The sequence below is a fragment of the Cetorhinus maximus genome, chromosome 19 (assembly GCF_964194155.1).
Source record: "Cetorhinus maximus chromosome 19, sCetMax3.hap1.1, whole genome shotgun sequence".
In the NCBI taxonomy this organism is placed as follows: domain Eukaryota; kingdom Metazoa; phylum Chordata; class Chondrichthyes; order Lamniformes; family Cetorhinidae; genus Cetorhinus; species Cetorhinus maximus.
Window position 1 is genome coordinate 63,647,071 of NC_135897.1, and position 25,119 is coordinate 63,672,189.

At 40.3% G+C, this 25,119-nt stretch overlaps 1 protein-coding gene across 3 annotated transcripts in view; it reads right to left on the bottom strand.

The window, feature by feature from the left end:
• Positions 1-314: 314 nt before the first annotated feature.
• Positions 315-25,119, bottom strand: part of atp11b (ATPase phospholipid transporting 11B) — a 191,344-nt gene continuing 166,539 nt past the window's right edge. The window contains exons 29-30 of one of the 3 annotated variants that reach the window (XM_078563954.1): positions 4,007-4,140; positions 315-997 (exon numbers count right to left, since the gene is read on the bottom strand). In XM_078563954.1, coding sequence (XP_078420080.1) covers positions 904-997; positions 4,007-4,140 — 228 coding nt within the window. In that variant the 3' untranslated portion in view covers positions 315-903. Of the gene's footprint in view, positions 998-4,006; positions 4,141-13,804; positions 13,955-25,119 lie in introns of those variants that run through there. The other 2 variants (XM_078563956.1, XM_078563957.1) reach the window with 2 other exon arrangements.

The following is a 25,119-nucleotide window of genomic DNA, read 5'->3' on the forward strand; positions in this document are numbered from 1 at the left end:
CTTATTTTGGGGTCCTGATAAGCACCTCAGTCTTCTTGCATTTCCGAATCTGCTGCAATAAGTAGTTAGTAGGTGCTGGAAGCTAAGGCAAACTGCAGAAATATTAGACAGGGGAGGGGTTGCCACTGCTGCATTCACCAGTAGCAATTTTCTGTCCATTCAATTTAATTGCCAGAAAATGACAGGCTAATGAACTCAAACTGAACGACCCAGCCCACTGCTTTTAGTGACTAGTTTTAGAAACAGCACAAAACAAGTTTCTGATCAAAACAGACACGCTGCACTAAATTTAAGAAGTTGATTAACATTTTTTTGGAAATAATAGATATTGTAATATTGTAACTTGGCATATTTCTTGACTGCATTTTTATACTAGCTCATAGTGCAGCTCCAGTATTGACTGCTTCTACCACTGGTTCACTGTATTAGTCATGCAGCAAAATCCAGCAATGGAAGCAATTAGAATGGTAATGATGCCATCAGCTTTTTGAAGTTTACAAGAATGAGTCATATGCCAGAAATTCCACTTCCATAAAGTCACTTTTCGACTGAACTTTAAATGTCAAAAAAATTGGATTCAGCAATAATGCAGATCTAGCCCCAAAAAGGGGATGCACCAAAGGGAAGTTTCCACTATCCCACTCCCTTATCCTCTCCCATCCAAGAACAAAAAAATAGAAAAATATAGCTCCAGAATCACGACATCTTGTAAAGAGGAAAATGCGGTAAGTTACAACTATTTACAAATAAATTACAATCTTAACTGTCACTTCCTGCCCCTGTTTCTTATACAATGGATTAACTTCTTTGGGCTGTGATTGAATATACAATTAAATAGGGAATTGGAAAAAAAATAACAGCAGAAAATAAAGACACAGCATCCATTATGTCTTCACTCAACTGTTAATCCACTGAAGGATTTGAGGAACCATCCATTGATGAGAGAGTTAAGATGCTTCTGTCATTCGTGCAGTAGGGATCCAGGTCACTCCAAAATCTTTAAAAACAAATAAAACACATTTGACAACCTGATACATAGAGTATGCTGTATTGTGGAAACTATACAGATTTAAACTTGGGCTAAGAGCTTAACCATACTTTAAAAAACACTATCTTAATTTCTACATGTCAAGATCCCTAATAAACCAATAGTACTTAAATTAGTCAAAATATATACAAATTCAATAATTTGAGCATTAACTTTATTAAAGACAAATTGCACTGTTGTGTTAAAATTTGTAAGGAATTCCTATTAGCTATTAAAATTTTAATACAGGTATGGTTAATCAAATAACAGTGCTGTTCAAAACTATTTAATTTATGCCCCTTTAGCTGGTAGACCATTTTGTTCTAAAATTTTTGAAAAGAAAAATATATTATTTTACAAAATAAGTCTTTACAAACCACCACTCTGGTCTAAAATACATGAACACAGCAGACATATACTTTGAGTGAGGTTGAAACTGCCTCAAAAGCCTTTCAATTCCTGCATGAACGCTTTCAAACTTTAAAGTATTAAGTGATAATGCAAGAACTTAAATTTAACCGCACAACTCAATTTTCTATTTAGGTTGTTAACTAGGTAACTTAATTCATATCACATAGGCTGACCTTTTTTAAAATGGAGAAAGCTCGACGAAGACCCATAGGTTAGGACACCATCAAGATTGAAAAGAGGAAAGAAGATGAGATAAATCAAGTTAGGTGATGCTAAAGTTAGATTAAAACCTGCAGGTGTCAGTGAAAGCCAAAAGAGGTAAGGAGGTAAAGCTTTCCAAAGTTGAGGTGCAGAGAAAGAATAAATTGCATTACAGGACCTTTGTGATGACTCTTCATTTCAATACAGAAAAGAAGCATATAGAACGCTTGGGAAGAACATGGAAGTTCAGAGAAACCATACTTACTAAAGAAATATTAACAAAGCATGATTGAGAAAAGATCATCTGATCCTACAAGCCCACATATTCCAAAGAGCACACACAATCTGTTACCCTAAGTGCTCCCTGACTGTTTCAATCTGAAGAGATAACATTCTGCGTAAAAGTTTCAACCCTCAAACAATGAAACAAAACTCCATAATATTTATTTTCTGCTCTACTAAGTTCCAGCCTGAAGCATTACCCCCTGTTGCCCCCTACAACTGAGGGTCCAAAACATCCTAGAGAGTCTTGGCTTAGTGGTAGCACATAAGTCTCTTAAACCCACAATCTAGACTGACACATCAGTGCAGTATTGAGGGACTGTTGCATTGCACTGTCCAAAATGCCTTCTTTTGGATGAGGTGTAAAACTAGAGGGCCCTGCCTGGCATCTTAGATGAGTGCAAAAATCCCTTGACATTTTTGAAGAGCTAGGGAATTTACTCCTCAATCACCTCAATGCTATTTTTGCAACTTTGCTGAAGGCAAATTGGCTTCCATGTTTCCTAAAGTGCTTCACTGGCTTGAAATGCTTCGGCATATCTTGAGGATGTAAAAAGTTTGTACAAAAATGCAAGCCCTTTGCTTCTTTATTTAGTCAATTCCATCTGCATTTATCCCAATACCTCTAATCCCAAAACAGACTACGAAAGTTCAGTTAGATTGAGAAAAATTAAAAACAATTTACATTGTTAAAATAATGTGGAATATTCACTGGTCCCTGCATTGAGAATGTAATCAAAGTACTGCCATAAAATAAAAAATATTTAAAAAGCCAGAATTTTCCTTTTGCTGTGTATTTTCAGTCTCCAAACATTCTAATGGGACAAACCACAGCTAATTTACAAAATAGAAAATTGATATCAGAAAATGTTTTAAAATTTTAAAAAATTTTGACTACTTGACTGCTTTAAAAAGTAATTCCTGTCAAAATTCTAAAGTAAATATACAAGTGTAAAAACATTGAGGTAAATCAAAGTCTGATTATTTTGAAAACCCATGCGCATATAGTAGAATTATCATTTTAGCATAAGAATAACTTAAATATCTAACCTATTACAATTTTATGAGGATGAGAACTTGAATGGAAATGGGTGAATGTTTAATTAATAATTGATTAAATCATTTAACAGATTTGATTCTCAATCACTGTGATAATGAAAATGGTGATGCACAATTACAGTACCAGCAGACACTTCATTACCTAAACTACTTCTTTAGCCCAAGTTAACTAGTAAGAATATCGGACTGCTTTTGAAAAGTTGACGAAGCATAGTGCGATATTCTTTTTAATGTAAGGGCAGGGCAAATAAATTTATTCTCATGTAGATTTAGCTCAGTAATTTGTTTGTCCTGAATTTTCTCCCAAAAGTTCATTCAGTGCTAGTCATTTTAGAAAAGGAAAACATGGTACTTGGATTGTGAACTGCCATCATATCACTTTGCTGGATAACCATAAGCAGTGTAATTGAGGAGCCTTTCAAAAGCGTTTGGATGATTTGTAACCAGCAACTCAGGAAAAGTGAAAGAGTGAACGAATGCACAGACACCACAGATAAATTCTTTGCAGAAATTTACCACACAAATAGAGAGCTTGAGAATGCTTCAAGAATTAGAAAAGATATAGTGGGGAAATACCCACAAAGCTATCAGTTGTTAATAACTATTCAGTAGCAGAGGAAAGCAAGCTCAACATAAATCTGAAGGTCCACGACACTGCAAAGAACAGAGTTTGAAAAGTCCCAATTTGACAAAAGAAATACGACTTCTCTGATCATTTAGACAAAGTAAAGAATGACAGGAAATTCTCACTTACATCCAACACAAAGAACAGACAATACAAAATACATTGATAAAACAAAATTTTAGTTTTCTTTACCTTACTGCCGGGACCAACCTCCCCCTTCTAAATCCCAATGCAAACTTACTGTTTGTCCGACATTTTAAAATGTTTTTGAAACAGGAACACTCTTACGTTTTATTAGGACACACCTACAGCTGTTCTACACATCAACAGCAGCAGGGTCCTCATGTTCGAGTTTGTAAGGGAAATGCTTGCAGCACAGTCTATTTAGAGAAATTCCACACCTGTTGACTCGCATGGGGTTGCATCTTCCCATTATTTGATCTAGTATTCTTCTAAGAGGTGAACATGCTGTTTCTCCACTTGAGTAACAGCAAATCGATTCCATACAGGTGATGCCAGAATTGGCGTCCATGAGCTGCAGGGCAAAAGAAGAAAGAAACATTTATTTGCAAGGAATATAGTATGCAATGACATATAAATTGCTTTATTTACAAATGTAATGAAAAAATTAAGGTATCACTATTTTACTATGTACATTTACTCTGGACCTAATTATTGGTACATTTGCAAAATATCATTTGAATTTGTATTGAAATTTAACTTAATAAAGTGGACAAAAAGCTAGAATCTTTTAAGAACTGGACTCTTCAAATCTCAGCTTTAACTATTATTCAAATTCTGATGATCATTCAGGCGAACCTCCTGGTTCTGAGCTGGGCTGTGTGATAAGACATCTTGTTGGTTGGGGATGGAAGAGACATAACAGAAAATTAAAAGGCTGAAGATGAGAAACCATCAACAGGATGGTCCATTTCACTCTATAAAAGGGTATTACATATAGAAAAGCATAAACAATAGAATAGCTCATCTTCTGGGTTAAGGGTATAGTAAAGGAAGGGAAAGCTGAGATCACTGGAATAAAAACATTTGGATAAAACAAGGACCTATGATGAAACTTATACACCCTACAATATTTACAAATGCACATCATTCATCATACAATTCACAATGCATTATGCGCAAGGCAGATGTGCAAAAAAAACCCATTATTCATTGGAAATATTAACCAGCATGTGAGTGACTCAATCAACAGATACTATGACAAGTATTTTGCCAAATCTGATATGATCAACTTGAAGCACATACCAATAAATTACTAACTTTAAAAACAAACATCCAATAATTCAAAACAGCTTGTGTATTCTTTACCAAGAAGCCACATTCCACCTGTTAATTGGGGAAGAGGAAATTAACCTCTTTGACCAAACCTTTGGTTGAACATCTCTACATGGCTTGATGTTAAATTGTGTCTAACAGTCCAGTCTTGACGTTTTATGACATTAAAGGTCCTATACAAGATGCTGTTGACTCCTTCAATTAGATCATAGTATAGGAAAAAATTCCAAGTGGGTATACCGAGATACATCTGGAAACCGAGAGCTCTTTAAAAGACTATGTCACTCTTGCAGAAGATCTCAGGATTCTCTTGCACTAAAAGATTATAAGACCTATTGTTGTATAAATCAACCAATTTGAGCATTGTGTCAATTCAGCAGCACGTTTACTTGGGCTCTGTCCCTGCTCAAAACATCTGATAGCACTTCAGATGTGAAACTGAGTTGAAGGTATTAGAATATTCTAATAGAGCCGTAACAACAAACCTACACTGCAACCCCTTCTTCTCTGTAGATGATTTAAAATTTACTGCATCATAATTCTATCCAACCCAGTTAAAGAAAAGGAGTGCAGTATGTTTTAGTTGCTTTTTTTAAATAGATGTCAAGCTGCAAACTTATTGATAATGTTGATAAAATTGAGGCAACATTAGGCCAGATTCTATGTGAGAAAAGAGCGGCCCAAAGTGCTCACCTTTATTAATATGTAAACTGGTCAACAACTTCCAGTGATTGCATTTGTGCAGTTAAACGTATGTACCATCTACAAGATGCACTGCAGCAACTCACCAGGGCTCCTTCGACTGCACCTTCCAAACCCGTGACCTCTTACCAGCTAGAAAGACAAAGGCAGCAGATGCATGGGAACACCAACACCTTCAAGTTCCCCTCCAGTCCTCTCAACATCCTGACTTGGAAACATATCACCGTTTCATCACTGTCGCTGGGTCAAAATCCTGGAACTCCCTCCCAAATAGCACTGTGGGTATACCTACACTAAATGGACTGCAGCAGCTCACCACCACCTTTTCAATGGCAATTGGGGATGGGTAATAAAAATGCTCGTCTAGCCAGTGACGCCCGCGTCCCATGAAAGAATAAAAAAAAAAGAGTAAATCAGGAAGTTACTATCCAAAATGTCCCACTGTCGGAGATGTCCACTGAAACACATGGACAGCATAGAGTTATTACACTTATCTCACATGTAAGCACTAAACTTGTCAGAAAAATTTGGGATTGTTCATTCCAGGTAAATGCCCTTCTAATGGTGTAGCAATTCTTAAATTGAGTCAGAGATTTTTCCTGTTGGTGCGTGGTATTGAAATCAACTACTGAATGAATATTCATGTTTATCAGCTTTCAAAATAAAAATTGATTTATAATTGTCTCTATCAGTACACAAGCCTTAAACATGACTGGACAATCTGTTTTGGTCAGTACTTTGACTGAAGGAATCGTTCAGGAAATTCAATGTTTTAGCTTCTTCGCTGACACCCTATTCTTTGTTCTGAGAAAGTACACAAATATTATTGAGTCAATTTTGAGCCATTTCATGTTTAGGCTTCCTGCTGGAATTGATCGGGATCAACAAACAACTTCAAGGTGAGGAAGTGCCAAAGTCTGTGCTCACAAAGCATGGAAACTGGTTAATTACCAGTAAGCAGCCTGAATTGACGATGTTCAACGCAACATCAAAGTACTGAGGATGCTAGAAATCTGAACTGAAAACAGAAAATGCTGGAAAGCCTCAGCAGAGGAAGAGTGTTGATATTTCAGGCTGGCAATCCTCATCAGAACTGGGAAAAGTTAGAAATGTAATAAGTTTTAAGCAGGTGAAATGGGGGATGGTGAAACAGGGAGGAGGAATTGCTGGATCTGGTGCTGGGGAATGAAGTGGGCTAATTGGACCAAGCGCCTTTGGAAGAACACTTGGGTAAGAGCGATCATCGTATCATAAGGTTTAGATTAGTGATAGAGAAGAGCAAGGGACATTCTATAGTAAAACTCTGAAATTGGAAGAGGGCTAACTTCAATGTAATGAGAAGAGATCTAGTCTGGGTAAAACAGAAATGAAGTTTGACAGAAAAAAATGTAATGGAACAATAGGTGATCGTCTAGGCAACCAGAGGTAGGGCCCCTTGGATGACAAGGGGGATGAAACAATAAAAAGATGATGCATGTCAATGTATTCTTCAAGCAAGAACCAGGCCAAGTTGACACAGGAAGTGAAGAGGAAATAAGACTGACAGAGAGAAAATATGAAGAGAGAACGGCAGTTAACATAAAAGAGAACTCAAAAATCTTTTCTCAGCATGAAAGTAGTAAACAGAAAGTAAGAGATTGGGCAGGCCTATTAGAGACAAAGGGATGATTATATGCTTAGAGACACACGGCAAGGTTACAATACCATGAGAACTTTGTGTTGGTGTTAACTAAGGAAGGGGATGCTGACAAAATATTGGTGAAAGATGAGATGGTAGGAGGTAATGGATGGGGTGAAAATTGATTGGAAGGATATGCTGGAAAAGCTGGATATGCTAGGTATAGAGAGTGGATGTGTAGCCTGATTTCGATAGCTTGCGTCCTAGGCTGCTAAAGGAGGTGGGGGTAGAGATAGTGGAAGGGCTTGCCTTAATCTTCCAATCTTCCTTAGAAATGGGGGAGGTGGTGTTGGAGGAAGTGTCAGAGGACTTGAGAGTGACAAACGTGATATCTTCATTCAAGAAAGGGTGTAAGGTCATTCCTGGTAACTACAGGGTTGGTCACTTCAACATCAGTGATGGGTAAGGTTTTAGAAACAATAGTCAGAGGCAAAAAGTCAACAAGCACTTGGAGAAGTTTGAGTTAATTAAGGATAGCCAGCACAGAGGTGGAAAAGGCAGATCGTACTTGACTAATCTAATTGAATTTTTGACGAAGTAATAGAGAAAGTTGATGAAGGGAATGCAATGGAAGTTGTCTCCATGGATTTTAAGAAAGCATTTGACAATGTACCACATAAAAGGCTGGCCAACCATATTAAGATTCGTGGAATAGGAGGGTCAGTGCCAGCTTGGATAAAAAAATTGGTTTGAGTATAGAAAACAATAAGTTATGGTAAATGGCTTTTCAGTTTTTCAGACTGGAGGATGCGGGATATAGATAGGTTAGCTGAATGGGCAGACAAGTGGCAGATAGAATTTAATAAATAGAGAAGTATGAAGTGATGCATTTCAGCAAAGCATATGGGAAGTTGGATATCATGAGTAGAGATGTTGCATAGTATTGCATTAAGTTGTGGTCGCAAGACTTTGGGAAGGTGTGAGGGTCCTTGAGAGGGTGGAGAGGAGATATACCAGAATGGTTCCAGGGATGAGAGATTTTAGCTACAAGGTTAGGCTGAAGAAGCTGAAGTTAGTCTCCTTTACTTCAAGGAGAAGAGGAGGAGCTTTGATAGAGGTGTACATTATTGTGACAGGTTTAGATAAGGTCGACAAAGAAAAATGGTTTATTAGGTATTAGGCAAGAAATATCAGGAGGATGAGAAAGAATTTTTTTTTTTAAACACAGCACACGGTAATAACTTGGAACTCACTGCCTATGAGGCGGGTGAAAACGATGAATGATTTGGATGGGCACTTAAATAAACTTACAGGGCCATGGGGATGGAAGGGGGGAAAGGAACTGATTGGATTGCTCAATAGGGAGCTGGCATAGACTTGACTGGCCAAATGGCCTCCTGTGCCGTAATTACTCTATAAAAAGAACAAAAGGGAAGGTCATCGATAGAACGGAAGACAGGAGAGATTAAATGACAAAAGAGTTAGTCATGCTGGGCCAAAGGGAGTGATAATGGGGCAAGAAAAAAAACAAAAACAAAAGATGTGCCTAGAGCAAGATGATGAATAACTGCTGCCTGAAAGCAAAACAAGAGAAAAACAAGGGTAACACTGAAACATGCAAAGAAAAGGAAACAAAATAGGGGCAAGAGATTACAATCTGAAATTGTTGAACTCAATGTTGAGTCCGGAAGGCTATAAAGTGTCTAATCTAAGGTGCTGAGTCTCAAGCTTACATTAAGCTTCACTGGAACATTGCAGTAGGACAGAGAAGTCAATGTGAGAGGAACATAGGAGGATTAAAATGACAGACAACTGGTAGCTTGTGGTCATGCTTGCAGACTGAATGGAGGTGTTCTATAAAGCAGTCAGCCAATCTGCATTTGGTCTCTCCAATATAGAGCAGACTGCCTGTAAGCAGTAAATACAGCATAATAAATTGAAAGAAGCACATGTAAATAGCTGTTTCACCTGGAGGAGTGTTGGAATCTTGGATGGTGGGGAGAGAGGAGTTGCATCTCCTGTGCTTGCATGGAAAGGTGACATAAGAAAGGGAAGGGGCATTGGGATGATTGAGGAATGGACGAGGACATCATGGAGGGATTAGTCTTTTGAAATGTTGAAAGGGGAGGGGAAGATACGTTTGGTGGTAGCATCTCGCTAGGGGTGGTGGAGAATGATCCACTGAACATGGTGGCTGGTGGGGTAGAAGATGAGGACAAGGGGAACCCCCATGATGGTTTCTCCCAGGGAGGGGAAGGGGTGAGAGCAGAAGTGCATAAAGTGGAATGGGCAGTCCAGGGCACTGTCAAACATGCAGGTGGCTATCGTCGGGTGAGGTAAAGGAAAATATCAGAGGGGCTTGTATGAAAGGTTGTATCATCAGAATAGATGTGATGGAGATGGAGAAACTGGGAGAATGGAATGGGATCCGTACAGGAAGCAGGCTATGAGGAAGTGTAGTCCAAGGAGTCAGTAGCCTTATAGTCAAATTTTGTGGATAGCCTATCCCTAGGAATGGAAAGAGAGAAGTTGAGGAAGGGTAGGGAAGAGTCAGAGACAGATCATGTGAAGCTGAGATAAGGGTGGAAACTGGATGGCATTTTCCAGTTCAGGGGATGGCATGGATAGAGTCATCAGCATACCGGAAAAAGAGATGAGGGAAGGGGGCTTTGAGAAGAACTGGAACAAGGATGTTCTACTTATCTGGCAAAAAGGTAGGCATAGCTAGGCCCCATGTCAATACCCATACCTTTTATTTGGAGGAAGTGAGCTGAGCTAAAGGAGAAGTTGATAAATGTGATAATGAGTTCAGCCAAGCACAGTAAGATGATGGTGGATGGGAACTGGTTGGGCCTTCATTCAAGGAAAAAGTGCACAGCCCCAAGACTGAACTGAATGGAGGTGTCGAGGAATTAGATGTCCATGGTGAAAAGGAGATGGTTAGGTCCAGGAAATTGGAAACTGTTAAAGTGACAGAGGGGATTGGGAGAGTCATGGTTATAGGCGGGAAGAGACTGGATGAGGGGAGAAGAAATAGAGTCAAGGTAGGAAGCAATCAGTTCAGTGGGGCAGGAGCTGAAATGATGGTCTACGAGGGCATTCCTGTTTGTGGATCTTGGGAAGGAGGTAGAAGTGGATTATTTGGGGTTGGAGGACTATAAGGTTAGAGGCTGTGGGGAGAAGATCTACAGAGGAGACAAGGTTAGTGATAGTTCTGAAGACAAATTCTTGATGTTTGGTGGTGGTGTCATGGTCCAAGGGGAGGGAGTGTCGGAAGCTTGCATTTAGCCTCTGCTAGGTAGAGGTCAGTACACCAGACAACAACTGTACCACCCTTGTTGCTGGCTTGATGATGATGTTAGGGTTGGACCCGAGAAAAAGTGTAGAAAAAGGCTAGAGGGAGAGGGGTTAGAGTGAGCAGCAGAAGCAGAGAAATCGAGGTAGCTGATGCCAAGCTGGTAGTTCTCAAAAGGTCAAGCAAGGCTAAGAGGCCAGAAGGAGGGATCCAGGTGGATGGAGGATACTGGAGATAGGTAAAAGGGTCCACTGTGCGGGTGGAGGACTCCTGGCCAAAGAAGTGTGTGGAAGGAGGGGCAAAATAAGGCAACAGAAGGAGAGCTCAGCATTATACCGAGCTTGAAATTAATTGAGATAGGGGCATAAGGGGATGAAGCTAAGGCCTTTGCTAAGGCAGGGGGTGTTCAAACAGAGGGGGTTAGGTCAGAGGGTATTGTGAATACACAGGAGGTGGTAAAATTAGAAGAAGGAATGGGGTCAGAGGGAAATGAAGGGGAAGATAGATCTGGAGAGGTATTGGTACCCATGAGTTGTTGGAGTTTGCGATCCTTCACACCTATTATTTATTTATTTAAGGCATGAGATGAAGCGAAGGATGAAATGAAACTGCAAACCAGGACACTTTGAGATAGTGTGATTTGGGGCTGCTGAAGAGAGAGGTCAAGGGTGTGCATGTTGCATGTGCATGGTCAGTGCAATGTTGGATTCTATATCTGACCCGGGAGTAGAAAAATGCTTTGTTGTCACAAGCTGAACCAAAAGGGTATATTTGTGCCAAGAGAAATCAAACACCAACATCCTTGCAGTTGAAATAATGCCCCATATGAAATGTTAGCAACATCTTATTTTTATGAGGATTAAACGGCCAAAAAGTATTTAGGGATACTTTTTAAAAAAATCAGTTTGCCAATTTTTGTGAAAATTTTAGAAATAAATATAAAGTGGTATCACTGGCATTTGTTTACCTTTTTTTATTGAACATAATGAACATGGCCTTAATTTTGATGATGACCTGCCCAGATTTGGTCACTCTATTTAAGACATAAGGGCTGTCTGGTTGATTAAACAGGCAGTGAGGATGAACTATTGAAAATACCTCAGTAGAAAGAGAAAGTATTGAGAAGATTAACATCTTTGTGAGTGGTAAATTGCAGGGCCCGGATGAAATGATTCCCAAGTTGTTAAGAAAAGCGAGAGAGGAAATAGCAGAGGATCTGATCATCATTTTCCAATGTTCTCTGGCTACAGGAGTGGCGTTGAAGGCCTGCTAACATTGTACCATTGTATAAAAAGGGAGGCATGTAGGCCGATCACCCTAATCTTAATGGGTAAATTATTGGAAAACTTTGAGTGACAGTATTAAATTTTCATTTAGAAAGGAGCAGATTAATCAAGGACAGTCAGTGAGGATCTGCTAAGGAAAGTCACGGCCAACTAACTTGAAATCTTTGAGGAGGTATCAAGGAGGGTGATGAGGGTACTGCATTTGAAGTTGGTTACACGGAATTTAGCAAGACCTTTGACGAAGTCCCACATGGCAGACTGGTCAGAAAAATAAGAGCCCATACGATCCAAGAGAAAGTGGCAAGTTGGATTGAAAATTGGCTCAGTGACAGGAAGCAAAGGATAATTGTCGATGAGTATTTATGTAACTGGAAGGATGTTTCCAGTGGGGTTCTGCAGGGTTCAGTACTAGGTCCCTTGCTTTTCATAGTTAATATCAATGATTTAGACCTAAATGAAGGTGGCATGATTAAGCAGTTTGCAGATTGTGCAAAAATTGGTTGTGGTTGATAGTTGTTTGGAGAAATGCCTTTGTTCACAGTTGCCTGTTGTGTACTGTGACTTGCAATTGTCATGTGACCTCTGATGTCATACCTTTGAGAATAAAGGATTGAGGCAGAAGCCATTTTATCACCACATGGAACATGGTGTCAGAAGTGCAACTGAAATTGAGTGGATTTTGATCGCTGGAATTCAGCCAGCTGTTAAGAAAAAGCAGAGAATAATTGAAACTTTAGTCTGCAATTTTGTACAGGACATTGACTGCTGGATGAGTCACTATGGCTTTGAAAATTCCAGTACTGGCTCCTATGGAGATGAAGTCAGATTTGAGAAAGAATTGCAAATTCTTCCAGTCTCAATGGCGGAATTATGAAATTACCACAGTGTTAGACAAGAAACCTGAACAAATGAGTAACAACTCTGTTATCAGTGATAGGGAAAGAGCGCTACAAGCTGTATTGCACCTTGGACCTCACTGAGGAGCAGAAAAAGCTAGTTTTGTGAAATTCTGGAGGCCTTGAAAGCCCATTTTGAACCCTCTATGATTGTTATTTATGAACGCTACATGTTCAACACCAGAGCTCAGGAAGAGGGGCAAAATATTTATTAGTATGTGACTGCATTGAGGCGTCTAGCTGAATCTTGTGGAATTGAGCAGCTGAAGGATGATCTGATCCGAGGATTATCTTAGGAGCAAGAGATCCCACCATAAGAGCATATCTGTTGAGAGAAGAAAAACTTACTCTCAAGAAAGCTATTGATATGTGCAGACACTGTTCAGAAACTCTGAAGTGATTAATCGTCAGCTGAAGAATATTGATGGGAGAACTGATGTGGCTTTGCACTATGGGGAGAGGCATTCCAGGCCTTACAAGCACAAGACAATGGAGAAAAGGAAGAACTATTTACAGCAGGGCCAGCAGAAAGATCAAGGCCAAAGTACTGGATGTAAATACTATAGAGGATACCACATAAAAGAAAAGGAAGCATGTTCAGCATGGGGAAAGCAATGCTCTAACTGCAAGAGGTTGAATCACTTTGCACACCAAGTGTTTTGCTGGAAATAAGTAAAGTAAGCTTGTAAAGCTGGTTGCTGATGAGATGTTCGATGATGATTCTGACAAATTACTATACCCCAGAACAGATTGGCACCATCACGTCTCAATGGTTTGTGACTATTGGAATGATGACTGCAGAAGAAGAGCATCAAGTTAATGTGAAGACTGACAATGGTGCCATGTCCAACATCATGAGCTTTGCAGACCTGTGTGAAGTTGTTCAAGATAGTGACCCAAAAATGAAGCCATTGAAGGTAAGGTTGAGGCTACATGATGGAAGCATGTTCACCCCAAGAGGGCAAACTAAACTGAGAGCCCAATGCAATGGGAAGAAAGAACATCTGCAGTTCCAAAATGGTAGATACTAAGCAAAATCCCCTCATCTCAGCTGAAAAAAGTCAAAAACTTGGACTCCATGTACCTGAAGAAATTTGCAGTGTTTTGCATGGCACCAAGCTCAATGCCCTGACAAATTGCAAAATTGTTTTCACAGGTCTTGGGTATCTTCCTGGTTAACATCATCTTCAAATAGATGAGTGAGGGACCAACTCAGAATCTTCTGGAGGACAGTGCCAGCTGTGCTCAAGTCCAGCCTAAAGGACAAGGTAGAGGAGCTTGAAAAGACAGGAGTAATCAAGAAAGTGACAACTCCTGCAGACTGGATTAGCAGCATGATAGTGAAAAAAAAATACCTGGAAGCTGAGTGTGTGCACAGATCCTAATGACCCCAATAAAGCTTTGAAGGGATCTCACTACTCAATGCCAATTACTGAAGAAATTTTTCCGCAACTTGCCAAGGCAAAGGCCATTACCACCCTAGATGCAAAGTGTGGATACTGGCAAGTGAAGTCGGGAGAAAGCAGCATTTTCTATGTCCTGGATGCCATTTGGGAAGTACAGGTAGTTACACATGACATTTGCATTTCCACTGCTCCAGAAGGATGTCAACACAGACAAAGAGATGCTGAAGTGCATCCATGCAAGCCGCCAAGGAATTGATTCTGGTCTGAGAAAGGCTCTACTAGCCAAACAGGAGCAATGAGATTAAGGATCACATCAGCCAGTGCAGTGCTTATACTGACTGTCAAGCTAAGCAGGCTAAAGAGCCGCTCATGACATCCCAGACAGACCATGGATCAAGCTTGGAGTAGACCTCTTCATTCTCTTTGGAACCGACTATTGCATCACTGACTACTATTCAGACTACCGGGAGTTAGATGGGCCAATGATCAATAACCATAGAACACTACAGCACAGAAAACAGGCCATTCGGCCCTTCTAGTCTGTGCCGAAATATTATTCCGCTAGTCCCATTGACCTGCACCTAGTCCATAACCCTCCAGACCTCTCCCATCCATGTATCTATCTAATTTATTCTTAAAACTTAAGAGTGAGCCCGCATTTACCACGTCAGATGGTAGCTCGTTCCACACTCTCACCACTCTCTGAGTGAAGAAGTTCCCCCTAATGTTCCCCCTAAACCTTTCCCCTTTCACCCTAAAGCCATGTCCTCTCGTGTTTATTTATCCTAATCTAAGTGGAAAGAGCCTACTCGCATTTACTCTGTCTATACCCATCACAATTTTGTAAACTTCTATCAAATCTCCCCTCATTCTTCTACGCTCCAAGGAATAAAGTCCTAACCTGTTTAATCTTTCCCTGTAACTCAACTCCTTAAGACCCGGCAACATCCTAGTAAATCTTCTCTGCACTCTCTCAATCTTACTGATATCCTTCCTGTAGTTAGGCGACCAGAACTGCACACAATACTCCAAAGTTGGCCTCACCAATGTCTTATACAACCTCACCATAACATCGCAACTCCTATACTCAATACTTTGATTTATGAAGGCCAGTATGCCAAAAGCTTTCTTTACAACCTTGTCTACCTGTGACGCCACTTTCAGGGAATTATGTATCTGAACTCCCAGATCCCTTTGTTCCTCCGCACTCCTCAGTGCCCTACCATTTACTGTGTATGTCCTACCTTGGTTTGACCTTCCAAAATGTAACACCTCACACTTTTCCGCATTAAATTCCATCTGCCATTTTCTGGCCCATTTTTCCAGTTGGTCCAGATCTCTCTGCAAGCTTTGAAAGCCTTCCTCGGTGTCCACAATGCCTCCAATCTTAGTGTCATCAGCAAACTTGCTGATCCAATTCACCACATTATCATCCAAATCATTGATATAGACAACAAACAACAATGGTCCCAGTACAGATCCCTGAGGCACACCACTAGTCACAGACCTCCAGTCTGAGAAGCAATCATCCACTACCACTCTCTGTCTTCTCCCACACAGCCAATTTCGAATCCAGTTTACAACCTCTCCATGGATACCAAGTGTCTGAACCTTCTGAACTAACCTCCCATGTGGGACCTTGTCAAAGGCCTTACTAAAGTCCATGTAGAAAACATCCACAGCCTTTCCTTCATCTACTTTCTTGGTAACCTCCTCGAAAAACTCTACAAGGTTCGTTAAACACGACCTACCACTCACAAAGCCATGCTGACTATCCCTAATCAGCCCTTGGCTGTCCAAATAATGATATATCCGATCTCTCAGAACACCTTCCAATAATTTACCTACTACTGACCTCAGGCTCACTGGCCTGTAATTACCTGGTTTACTTTTGGAGCCTTTTTTAAACAACGGAACAACATGAGCTACCCTCCAATCCTCCGGCACCTCACCCGTGGATAAGGACATTTTAAATATTTCTGCCAGGGCCCCTGCAATTTCTACACTAGTCTCCCTCAAGGTCCGAGGGCATATCATGTCAGGCCCGGGGGATTTATCTACCTTTATTCGCTGTAATAACTGCCAGTGAGATCGTAGAATATCTTAAAGCACACTTCAATCATCATGACATTCCTGACACTATGATGAGAGACAATGGCCCTCAGTTCACGAACGATTGGGAAATTCAGCACTACGCATCATTTCCACGCTACCCCCAGTCAAATGGAAAGGCTGAGGCAGTGGTGAAAATTGCAAAAGGATCATCAAAAAAATTGAATAGATCCAGCACAGATACGTACAAGGCGATCTTAGAGTGGAGAAACACTCGTCCTGAAGCAAAGTAGTCTAGTCCAGCAGCTAACGTCACACCACACCCAAATCATTCGTCCTCTAGCTGAAAAAACTACTGAAGCCAGTAGTAGTAACAGGAGTAAATGACAATATTAGACAGAAGGCCAAATTTCACTTTGATAAAGCATATCATTGCACTCTGACTAGTGTCAATTCTGGCAAACATTCAATGCACTCAACTTGGCAACTTGGAACCTTTCTAACACAATTGTCACAATTGTACACGGCGAAAGTGAATGACCATATATATTGTTGCAACCTCACACATACTTGCAATCACAGAGCTGCACCTCAACAGCAGACATATGATCAGGAGTTGATTTTGCCAACTGAACAAAGAACAGAATAATCATCAGTCCCAGAGATCAACTGCTCTCCAACAAATGCAACAGATCAGCAGCAGTCACAGCAACGACATTCTCCGGAGAGACAAAGTCACCCCAGGAACCAGCAGAGGCCAGACCAACAACCAATAGCAACCCATGTGCATCATTAGAAGACCTGAATACTTTAACGATTATATGTGCAATGCATGTGTAGAGGCAGACAAAAGTGAGATGGACTGCAATGAGCAGTCTTCTGCTCTTGCTTGATGACTTTCTTTATAGTCCATGTATGTGGGTAACTTGCAACTGCGAATGATAATGCATGCAATGATTTTTTTCTTTTTATGCAAAGGTGGTTGTTTGGAGAAATGCCTTTGCGAATGGTTGCCTGTTATGTGCTATAGCTTGGCATAGCCTCTGAGTCATGTGACCTCTGATGCCATTCCTGAGAGAGTAAAGGATTGAGGCCAAAGCTTTTACCCACCACATGGAACAATAGTGAGGAAGAAAGATGCAGACTGCAGGAAGCTATCAATGGACTGTCAGGTAAGTTGAAAAGTGGCAAGTGAAAAGAGAAATGTGCGGTAATGCATTTGGAGAGGGCAAACAAGGCAAGGGAATATACAATATGACAGGACACCGAGACATGTAGAAGAGGGACTTGGAGTGCTTATCCATAGTTTCCTGCAGAACAGGCAGATAAGGTGCCTAAAGTGGCAAATGGGATACTTTTCTTATTAGCCATGCGATAGAACAAGAGGTTATGTGAAACTCTAACACTTAGGCTGCAGCTAGAGAATTGCATACAATTCTGGTCATCGTATTACAGAAGAATGTGACTGCACTAGAGAGGGGGCAGAGGAGATTTAAGGATATTGCAAGGATCTGACAATTTTAGCTTCGAGGAAAGATTAGAAAGACTGAGTTTGTTTTCTTTGGCACAGGGAAGGCTGAGGAGAGCTTCAACTGAAGTATCTAAAATTATGAGGGACTTAACGTGTATAGGAAGGACTTATTTCCTTAGCAGAGGGGTCAACAACCTGTGGGCATAGATTTCAAGTTGATTTAAAATTGGTAGATTGATTAGAGGTGAGTTGAGAAGCAATTTTTTCCACCCAGAGAGTGGCTGGAGTCTGGAATTCTCTGCCTCAAAATGGTGTGGAAGCAGAAACTCTCGCTGCATTTATAAAGTATTTGGATATGCACTTGAAGTGCCATCACCTACAAGGCTACATGCTGAGAATGGAAAGGTGGGATAAATCTTTTTGGCGGGCAGACATAAGAAGCAAAGCGGCCTCTGCTTGCGCTGTAAATTTCTATGAATCTACCAATAGTGTGTGCTGAGTGGTGATTTGCGCAGCTATAAATTGCTCAGATGCGAATTGAATCTGCAAGTGAAACCTGTTTGCAAATAGGTTACAAGCTCATTTTTGAAAACTGTGAAAGTATTCCCAGAAGCACTTCAAGAAAATGAGATTCTTCAGGTCTAAAATTTTCTTTGGCCTGCCAGGTATAGGTGAGGTAGAACTGCATGAGTGTTGCATCACAGCAGTTCCTGGATTTCGACCTCCATAAGGTTGTGATTTCCTGGTCTACTTTTCTGAAAGTTTAGCCCTAGAAAGCACCATTGTTGACTCAAGTGGCAACTGGAAAGTGTGTATTTAAAAAAAAGAGTTGGAGGGGTTGGAGCAACAGGGACACCATTTAGAATTGATATGGACCATCCATTCCAAATTTACACATTATCAAAGAGCAAAGGTATATCTATTTCAGTCACTGTTGATTTACTTCCCTATTTAAAACATGGCAACCTTGAAATTTTTCCACAGAATTTACACAGTATGAAAGTATGATCAGGAAGAGGAGCTGGTCAGATGCTAAAAACATTTCCCAATTTACATTAAAGGCTGCCTTAATTTACATAATATGGAATCAAAAATAAAAACATTTTTAAACACATTTGAAAAAATGGTTATAGCAAATGATAATTAGAAGGTTAACCATATGGATGTAAGTAAGAGGGAGAAATCAAAGAATATTACCATGTCCTGTGCAAATTATTATTATTTTCTTTTTCCCGATTTTAATCTCCAATTATCTTGTTTAATTTTCACGCATCACATGCATTGTAACAAGCTAATTTACTGTGCAAGTACAAATGTAATCTGCTGTCCTACTTGTGCAAAATATAAGGTATATAAAATATCAAAGAGTTAGTCAAGCATTCTATGGATGGCTATTTCATACATGATCAAATAGATTTCAGTATAAGATTCAATGGGCATTATGATACAAAGAGGAGCATAACTGGATGGTATAAATTAAGAGCATGCACCCTATTCCAAGCAAGTCACAAATAAGTTCCAACATTCACCTAAATAAATGATAATGAGCTGCTATTCAATGTCAGCTTGAAGCAAGACAATGCACAAACACAAATGCCTTGAAATCAGTAGGAATAAAAATGCTACCTACAGCAAGAACTGTCCTGCTAGCTGGAAAAAACTAGCAGTCCCCTACTCTTCTTCTCTCTGTTCCTGCTTTCAGCAACAGCATATTTGAGCTGACTTTACACTGGTGCTCTTCCATCTAAAGGAGAGAAAAGCCATGAGTCTCAGGACCAAAGACATCCTGGACATGGCACAGTGCAGAATGCTATTTCAGCACACAAACATGGTTTTACTAAAGGAAAATCCTGTTTGACAACTTTATTTGAGTTTTTTGAGGATGTAACTAGTACGGTACATAAAGGGGAACCAGCAGATGTAGTATATCTGGATTTCCAAAAGGCATTGGTTAAGGTGCCGCACAAATGGTTAATAGGGAAAATAAGGGCTCATGGAGTTTGGGGTAATATATTAGCATGCACAGAGGATTGGTTAACGGATATAGTGGGCATAAACGAGGCTTTTTCCAAATTGGTAGGAAGTGAATAGTGGAATGCCGCAAGGATCAGTGCTGGGGCCTCAGCTACTTACAATCTATATTAATGACTTAGATGAAGAGACAGAGAGTAATGTATCAAAGTTTGCTAATGATACCAAGTTAGGTGGAAAGATAAGCTGTCGTGAGGACAGAGAGAGGTTGCAAAGAGTTATAGACAGGTTAGGCGAGTGGACAACAAGATGGCAGATGGAGTATAATACAGGGAAGTGTGAAGTTATTCACTATGGTCATAAGAATAAACAGTAGAATATTTTTTAACATGTGAGAAACTTGTAAGTGTCAGGTCATGCCTGACAAATCTGTTAGAATTCTTTGAGGAGGTAACGAGTAGGTTAGACAAAGGAGAGCCAATGGATATTATCTACTTGGACTTCCAGAAGGCCTTTGACAAGGTGCTGCACAGGAGGCTGCTCAGTAAGATAAGAGCCCATGGTGTTAGAGGCAAGGTACTAGCATGGATAGAAGATTGGCTGTCTGGCAGGAGGCAGAGAGTGGGGATAAGGGGGTCCTTCTCAGGATGGCGGCCGGTGACTAGTGGAGTTCTGAAGGGGTCAGTGTTGGGACTACAACTTTTCACTTTATACATTAATGATCTAGATGAAGGAACTGAGGGCATCTTGGCTAAGTTTGCAGATGATACAAAGATAGGTGGAGGGACAGGTAGTATTGAGGAGGCAGGGAGTCTGCAGAAGGATTTGGACAGGTTAGGAGAATGGGCAAAGAAGTGGCAGATGGAATACAACGTGGGGAAGTGTGAGGTCATGCACTTTGGTAGGAAGAATAGAGGCATAGACTATTTTCTAAATGGGGAGCGAATTCAGAAATCTGGAGTGCAAAGGGACTTGGGAGTCCTAGTCCAGGATTCTCTTAAGGTTAACTTGCAGGTTGAGTCGGTAGTTAGGAAGGCAAATGCAATGTTGGCATTTATTTCGAGAGGACTAAAATATAAAAGCAGGGATGTGCTGCTGAGGCTTTATAAGGCTCTGGTCAGACCACATTTAGAATATTGTGAGCAATTTTGGGCCCCGTATCTCAGGAAGGATGTGCTGGCCCTGGAGAGGGTCCAGAGGAGGTTCACGAGAATGATCCCAGGAATGAAAGGCTTAACATACGAGGAACGTTTGAGGACTCTGGGTCTATACTCGATGGAGTTTAGAAGGATATGGGGGGGATCTGATTGAAACTTACAGAATACTGAAAGGCCTGGATAGAGTGGACGTGGGGAAGATGTTTCCATTAGTAGGAGAGACTAGGACCTGAGGGCACAGCCTCAGAGTAAAGGGAAGACCTTTTAGAATAGAGATGAGGAGAAACTTCTTTAGCCAGAGAGTGGTGAATCTATGGAATTCATTGCCACAGAAGGCTGTGGAGGCCAGGTCATTGAGTGTATTTAAGACCGAGATAGATAGGTTCTTGATTGGTAAGGGGATCAAAGGTTACGGGGAGAAGGCGGGAGAATGGGGTTGAGAAACTTATCAGCCATGATTGAATGGCGGAGCAGACTCGATGGGCTGAATGGCCTATTTTCTGCTCCTATGTCTTATGGTCAATGTTCAGAGAGACTTGGGTGTGTATGTACAAGGAGCACAGAAAGTTAGCATGTAGGTATGCCAAGCAATTAGAAGGAAAATGGCATGCTGACCTTTATTGCAAGGGGATTGGAGTACAAGAATAAAGAAGTCTTGCTATCTGGAGTAGTGTACAGTTTGGTCTCCACATTTAAGAAAGGATATACTTGCATTTGAAGTGGTACAGCAAAGATTCACTAAATTGGTCCCTGGGATGAGGGGGTTGTCTTATAATTAGAGGCTGAGTTAATTGGGCTTATATTCTCTAGAGTTTTGAAGAATGAGAGGTGATCTCATTGAAATCTACAAAATTCTGAAGTGGCTTGATAGGGTAAACGCTGAGAGATAATTTCCATTGGTTGGGGAATCTAAAATATGGGGGCACAGTCTCAAGATAAGTGAGCTGAGGAGAAATTTCTTTACACAAAGGTTTGTGAATCTTTGGAATTCTCCACCCCAGAGGATTATGGATGCACCATCATTGAATATATTCAAGGCTTGAAGAGACAGATTTTTGATCTCCCAGGAAGTTAAGGGATATGGGGAGGGGGTGGGAAAATGGAGTTGAAGCTCAAGGTCAGCCATGATCGTATTGAATGGCGGAGCAGGCTTGGTGGTGTGTATGGTCTACTCCTGCTCCTATTTCTTATGTTCTTACTAGAGAGTATGGACTTGTACTGGTGAGCTCATTATCTCTGTATTAGGACAGAGACCCACATAGACAGGTTGCAAATTATTTTGTTTTTATACATTGACAAGGCCAGCATTTATTGCCTGTGCCTAATTGTCCTTGAGAATGTGAAGGTGAGCTGCTTTTTGACAACTGAGTAGCTTGCTAGGGTATTTCAGAGGGCAGTTAAGAGCAAATGACATTGCTGAGCCCCTGGAGTCACACACAAGTCAGACCGGGAAGGCAGATTTCCTGTCTTAAAGGAAAGATTTCCTTCCTTAAAGGACAGTGGACCAGATGGCTTTTTATGACAGTCCAGCAGTTACACAGTCACGATTAGTGTCACTAGCTTTTTACTGCAGATTTTGTTTAATTAACTGAATTTAAATTCCCCAGATGCTTTGTTGGAATTTAAGCTCATGTTTCCAGATAATTATTTTAAGCTTCTGGGTTACAACTGCAGTAACTATGCTACAGTTCCCATCCTACAAAACCTTGAGTTGTTTGATGAAGACAGCACAATTAAACTGAGTTATTATGGGAAATTAATCTGCTTTCAGTTTAAATTACTAAACTAAAATCATGCTGCTGTTTCAAGTAATTCCTGGACATGTGTATTGCTGGCAAAAGGGACATGCTATCTTGTACTCATCAGGACAGATGCAGGAATGCCAAATTTCTAAGGGAACAATTTATACTGCATGAGAAAAGGGGTGCCAATTGGTTGGCAAGTCAACTCTGATTAATCGAGACGTTGCCATGGCATATGCACCAAGGTGCTATTGTGCCCCATGCTTTAGTTTATTCAAAAAAAGTGCAATGTCTGGACTTTGCCTGTAGGACAGGTCCCTGCATTTGAATATATGTAGCTTCCAGCAAGCGTAAGTGAGCTACACTGCGAGCCCGACTGACAATCTTAAATTGGTCGTTAGTGTAATTCTTAGCACACGGAACAGTTCAGCAAATGCTGCCCAATCACAGAATCACATCTAAAATTAGACATTATGTTCTGAGTTTTGCAAGCACGGGTTAGTTGAGTATGGTCAGTTCTCTGCCTATTGTGAATAGCTGAAAGGATGTGCTGTTTGATACGATCTGCCAGCTGTTGAGACGTATGGCCTGGACAAGTTAGGAAATATTTATGCTAATCTGTTGAATTAATATCCTCAATTGAAATTAACTATTCTGTTCCCCAAAAATACATGAGTAAATAAGATTTCCTCTCAGGTTTCTCCAAATGGCTGATGGAAGTAATACTTGATGGGGTTTTGAGCCACAGAGCAAAAAGATACAACATTCTCTAGCTGGTCTCAGTTGGGGCAGCGATGAGACAAAGGCACGCTCTATTTGTTTTTTAATGTCACTGGACAAGGGAGAGAATTCCAAAGAAAAATCATCCAAAATAAGCACATTATGTATATTAGGTAAGAAGAGGGTTGAACTTGGCTATGATGACCTCCAACATCTAGATTGTCTGTAGCTGCTCAACATGTAGCATGAGCTCTATCAGATGGCTGGACACTCTCCAAGGAACTGTACCTCAGCATCAGTCACTATCTTTAGTGAAGGGAAAGAGAAGTGAGGAAAAAAATCTACTCGCTTTTAACAACACTTCCCATTCTGTAAAAAAAAGAGACATACTATCAAAGTTTTTCGTCTTGCACTCATTGGGATAGCACGCAATAAATTACAAACAGTAAAGGAAATAACAATTCATACTGCATGAGAGGAGAGCGCTGATTGGTTGGCAAGTGGACTCTGATTGGTGGAGGTGTTGCCATGGAAAATGCAGCATGGAACAGTTAACAGCCCAGCTTTATTCAAATTCAAACTGGGCAGTTTAACTGATTGGTCAAGGCATTGCCCTAGGGAATGAACCATAGAATGAATACTCCCTAAACTTTTGTTTGAATTTGAACAAAGCTAGACAGTTAAACTGTTTCATGCTGCATTCTCCATGGCAACACCTCCAGCAGAGTCCACTTGTCAACCAAACAGCACTCTCTTCTCATGCAGTATAAATTGCTGTTTCCCTTTACTGTTGGTAATTTCCTGTGAGCTATCCTGAGTGTAAGATGGAAAGCTTTGATCGCATGTCTCTTGTCTTAGCAATACTCAAGTTCTGTACTACAAAATGCCTATTTCCCATTCTATAAAACCTGTAGTTGTTTTAGGAAGACAGCATGGTTCAATTGACAGTAGATTAATTTACTGTATTAACTGTCAGAATATTACTGTTTGTGAATTAATAGGAACACCAGTCTAAAGCAGCATTAAATCATTTCCTGAATGACCCTGGAATCCTGACCAACTTCAAAACAATACTAATGCTAAGTTTTGTTTCCATTTATATATAAAAATTATGCTGTGTATAAATTTGCACGTTGATTTTGGTTATTGCATATACTGATACTAGCTTAATCACAAAAATTAATTTTCTGTCCTGTCAGAACAAATGGGAATTTCTGAACACATCCTAACCTACAAAATCAACCAAAATTAAAGGAATATTCCTGCTGACTGTAAATAGGGAGAGTCAGCATTATAATTTTTCCCATCATTTTTACTTAATACTATTTCCCTCCTCTTATGCATGGTGCGATTTGTTTCCCCCATCATCTCCCAACACCCAACCCCAAAAAAGCTTATGACAGAGAAGCTACTATCTACCATTTCTACTAACTAATTGAGGAGATGTACTTTTTTTTAAAAAAAAGAGGAAAGGGCGAGTTCCAATTAAATACATCTGGTATTTAAATATACTAAATATCTGTGTAAATGTCTTGCCCACGAATACTGAACAATACAGACTAGGAACGCCCCAAACCTTTGCTCCATAATGCAGAGGCTGTAATTGGTGCATTAACTGGACAATGTCCCAGGACTACAACAGCAAAGATCCCCGCTTCTGATCATTAGCAATTGAAAACTCTCAGAAAGTGCATCCACGTAAAGGTATTGAATGAACTCGGCTTAATGTGCTGCCACCCTAAAGTAAAACAGCCCAATGACTCTCGTCATTTGAATAAGCACATAGGGAATGGGTGCTAGAGGGTAGCTGGTACCTATGGAGCTGTTAATTAGGCAAACATTTATTACAATTGCCTGCAGCCATTGCGAAAATGTGAGTGCATCACACATTCAAAGTTCAAT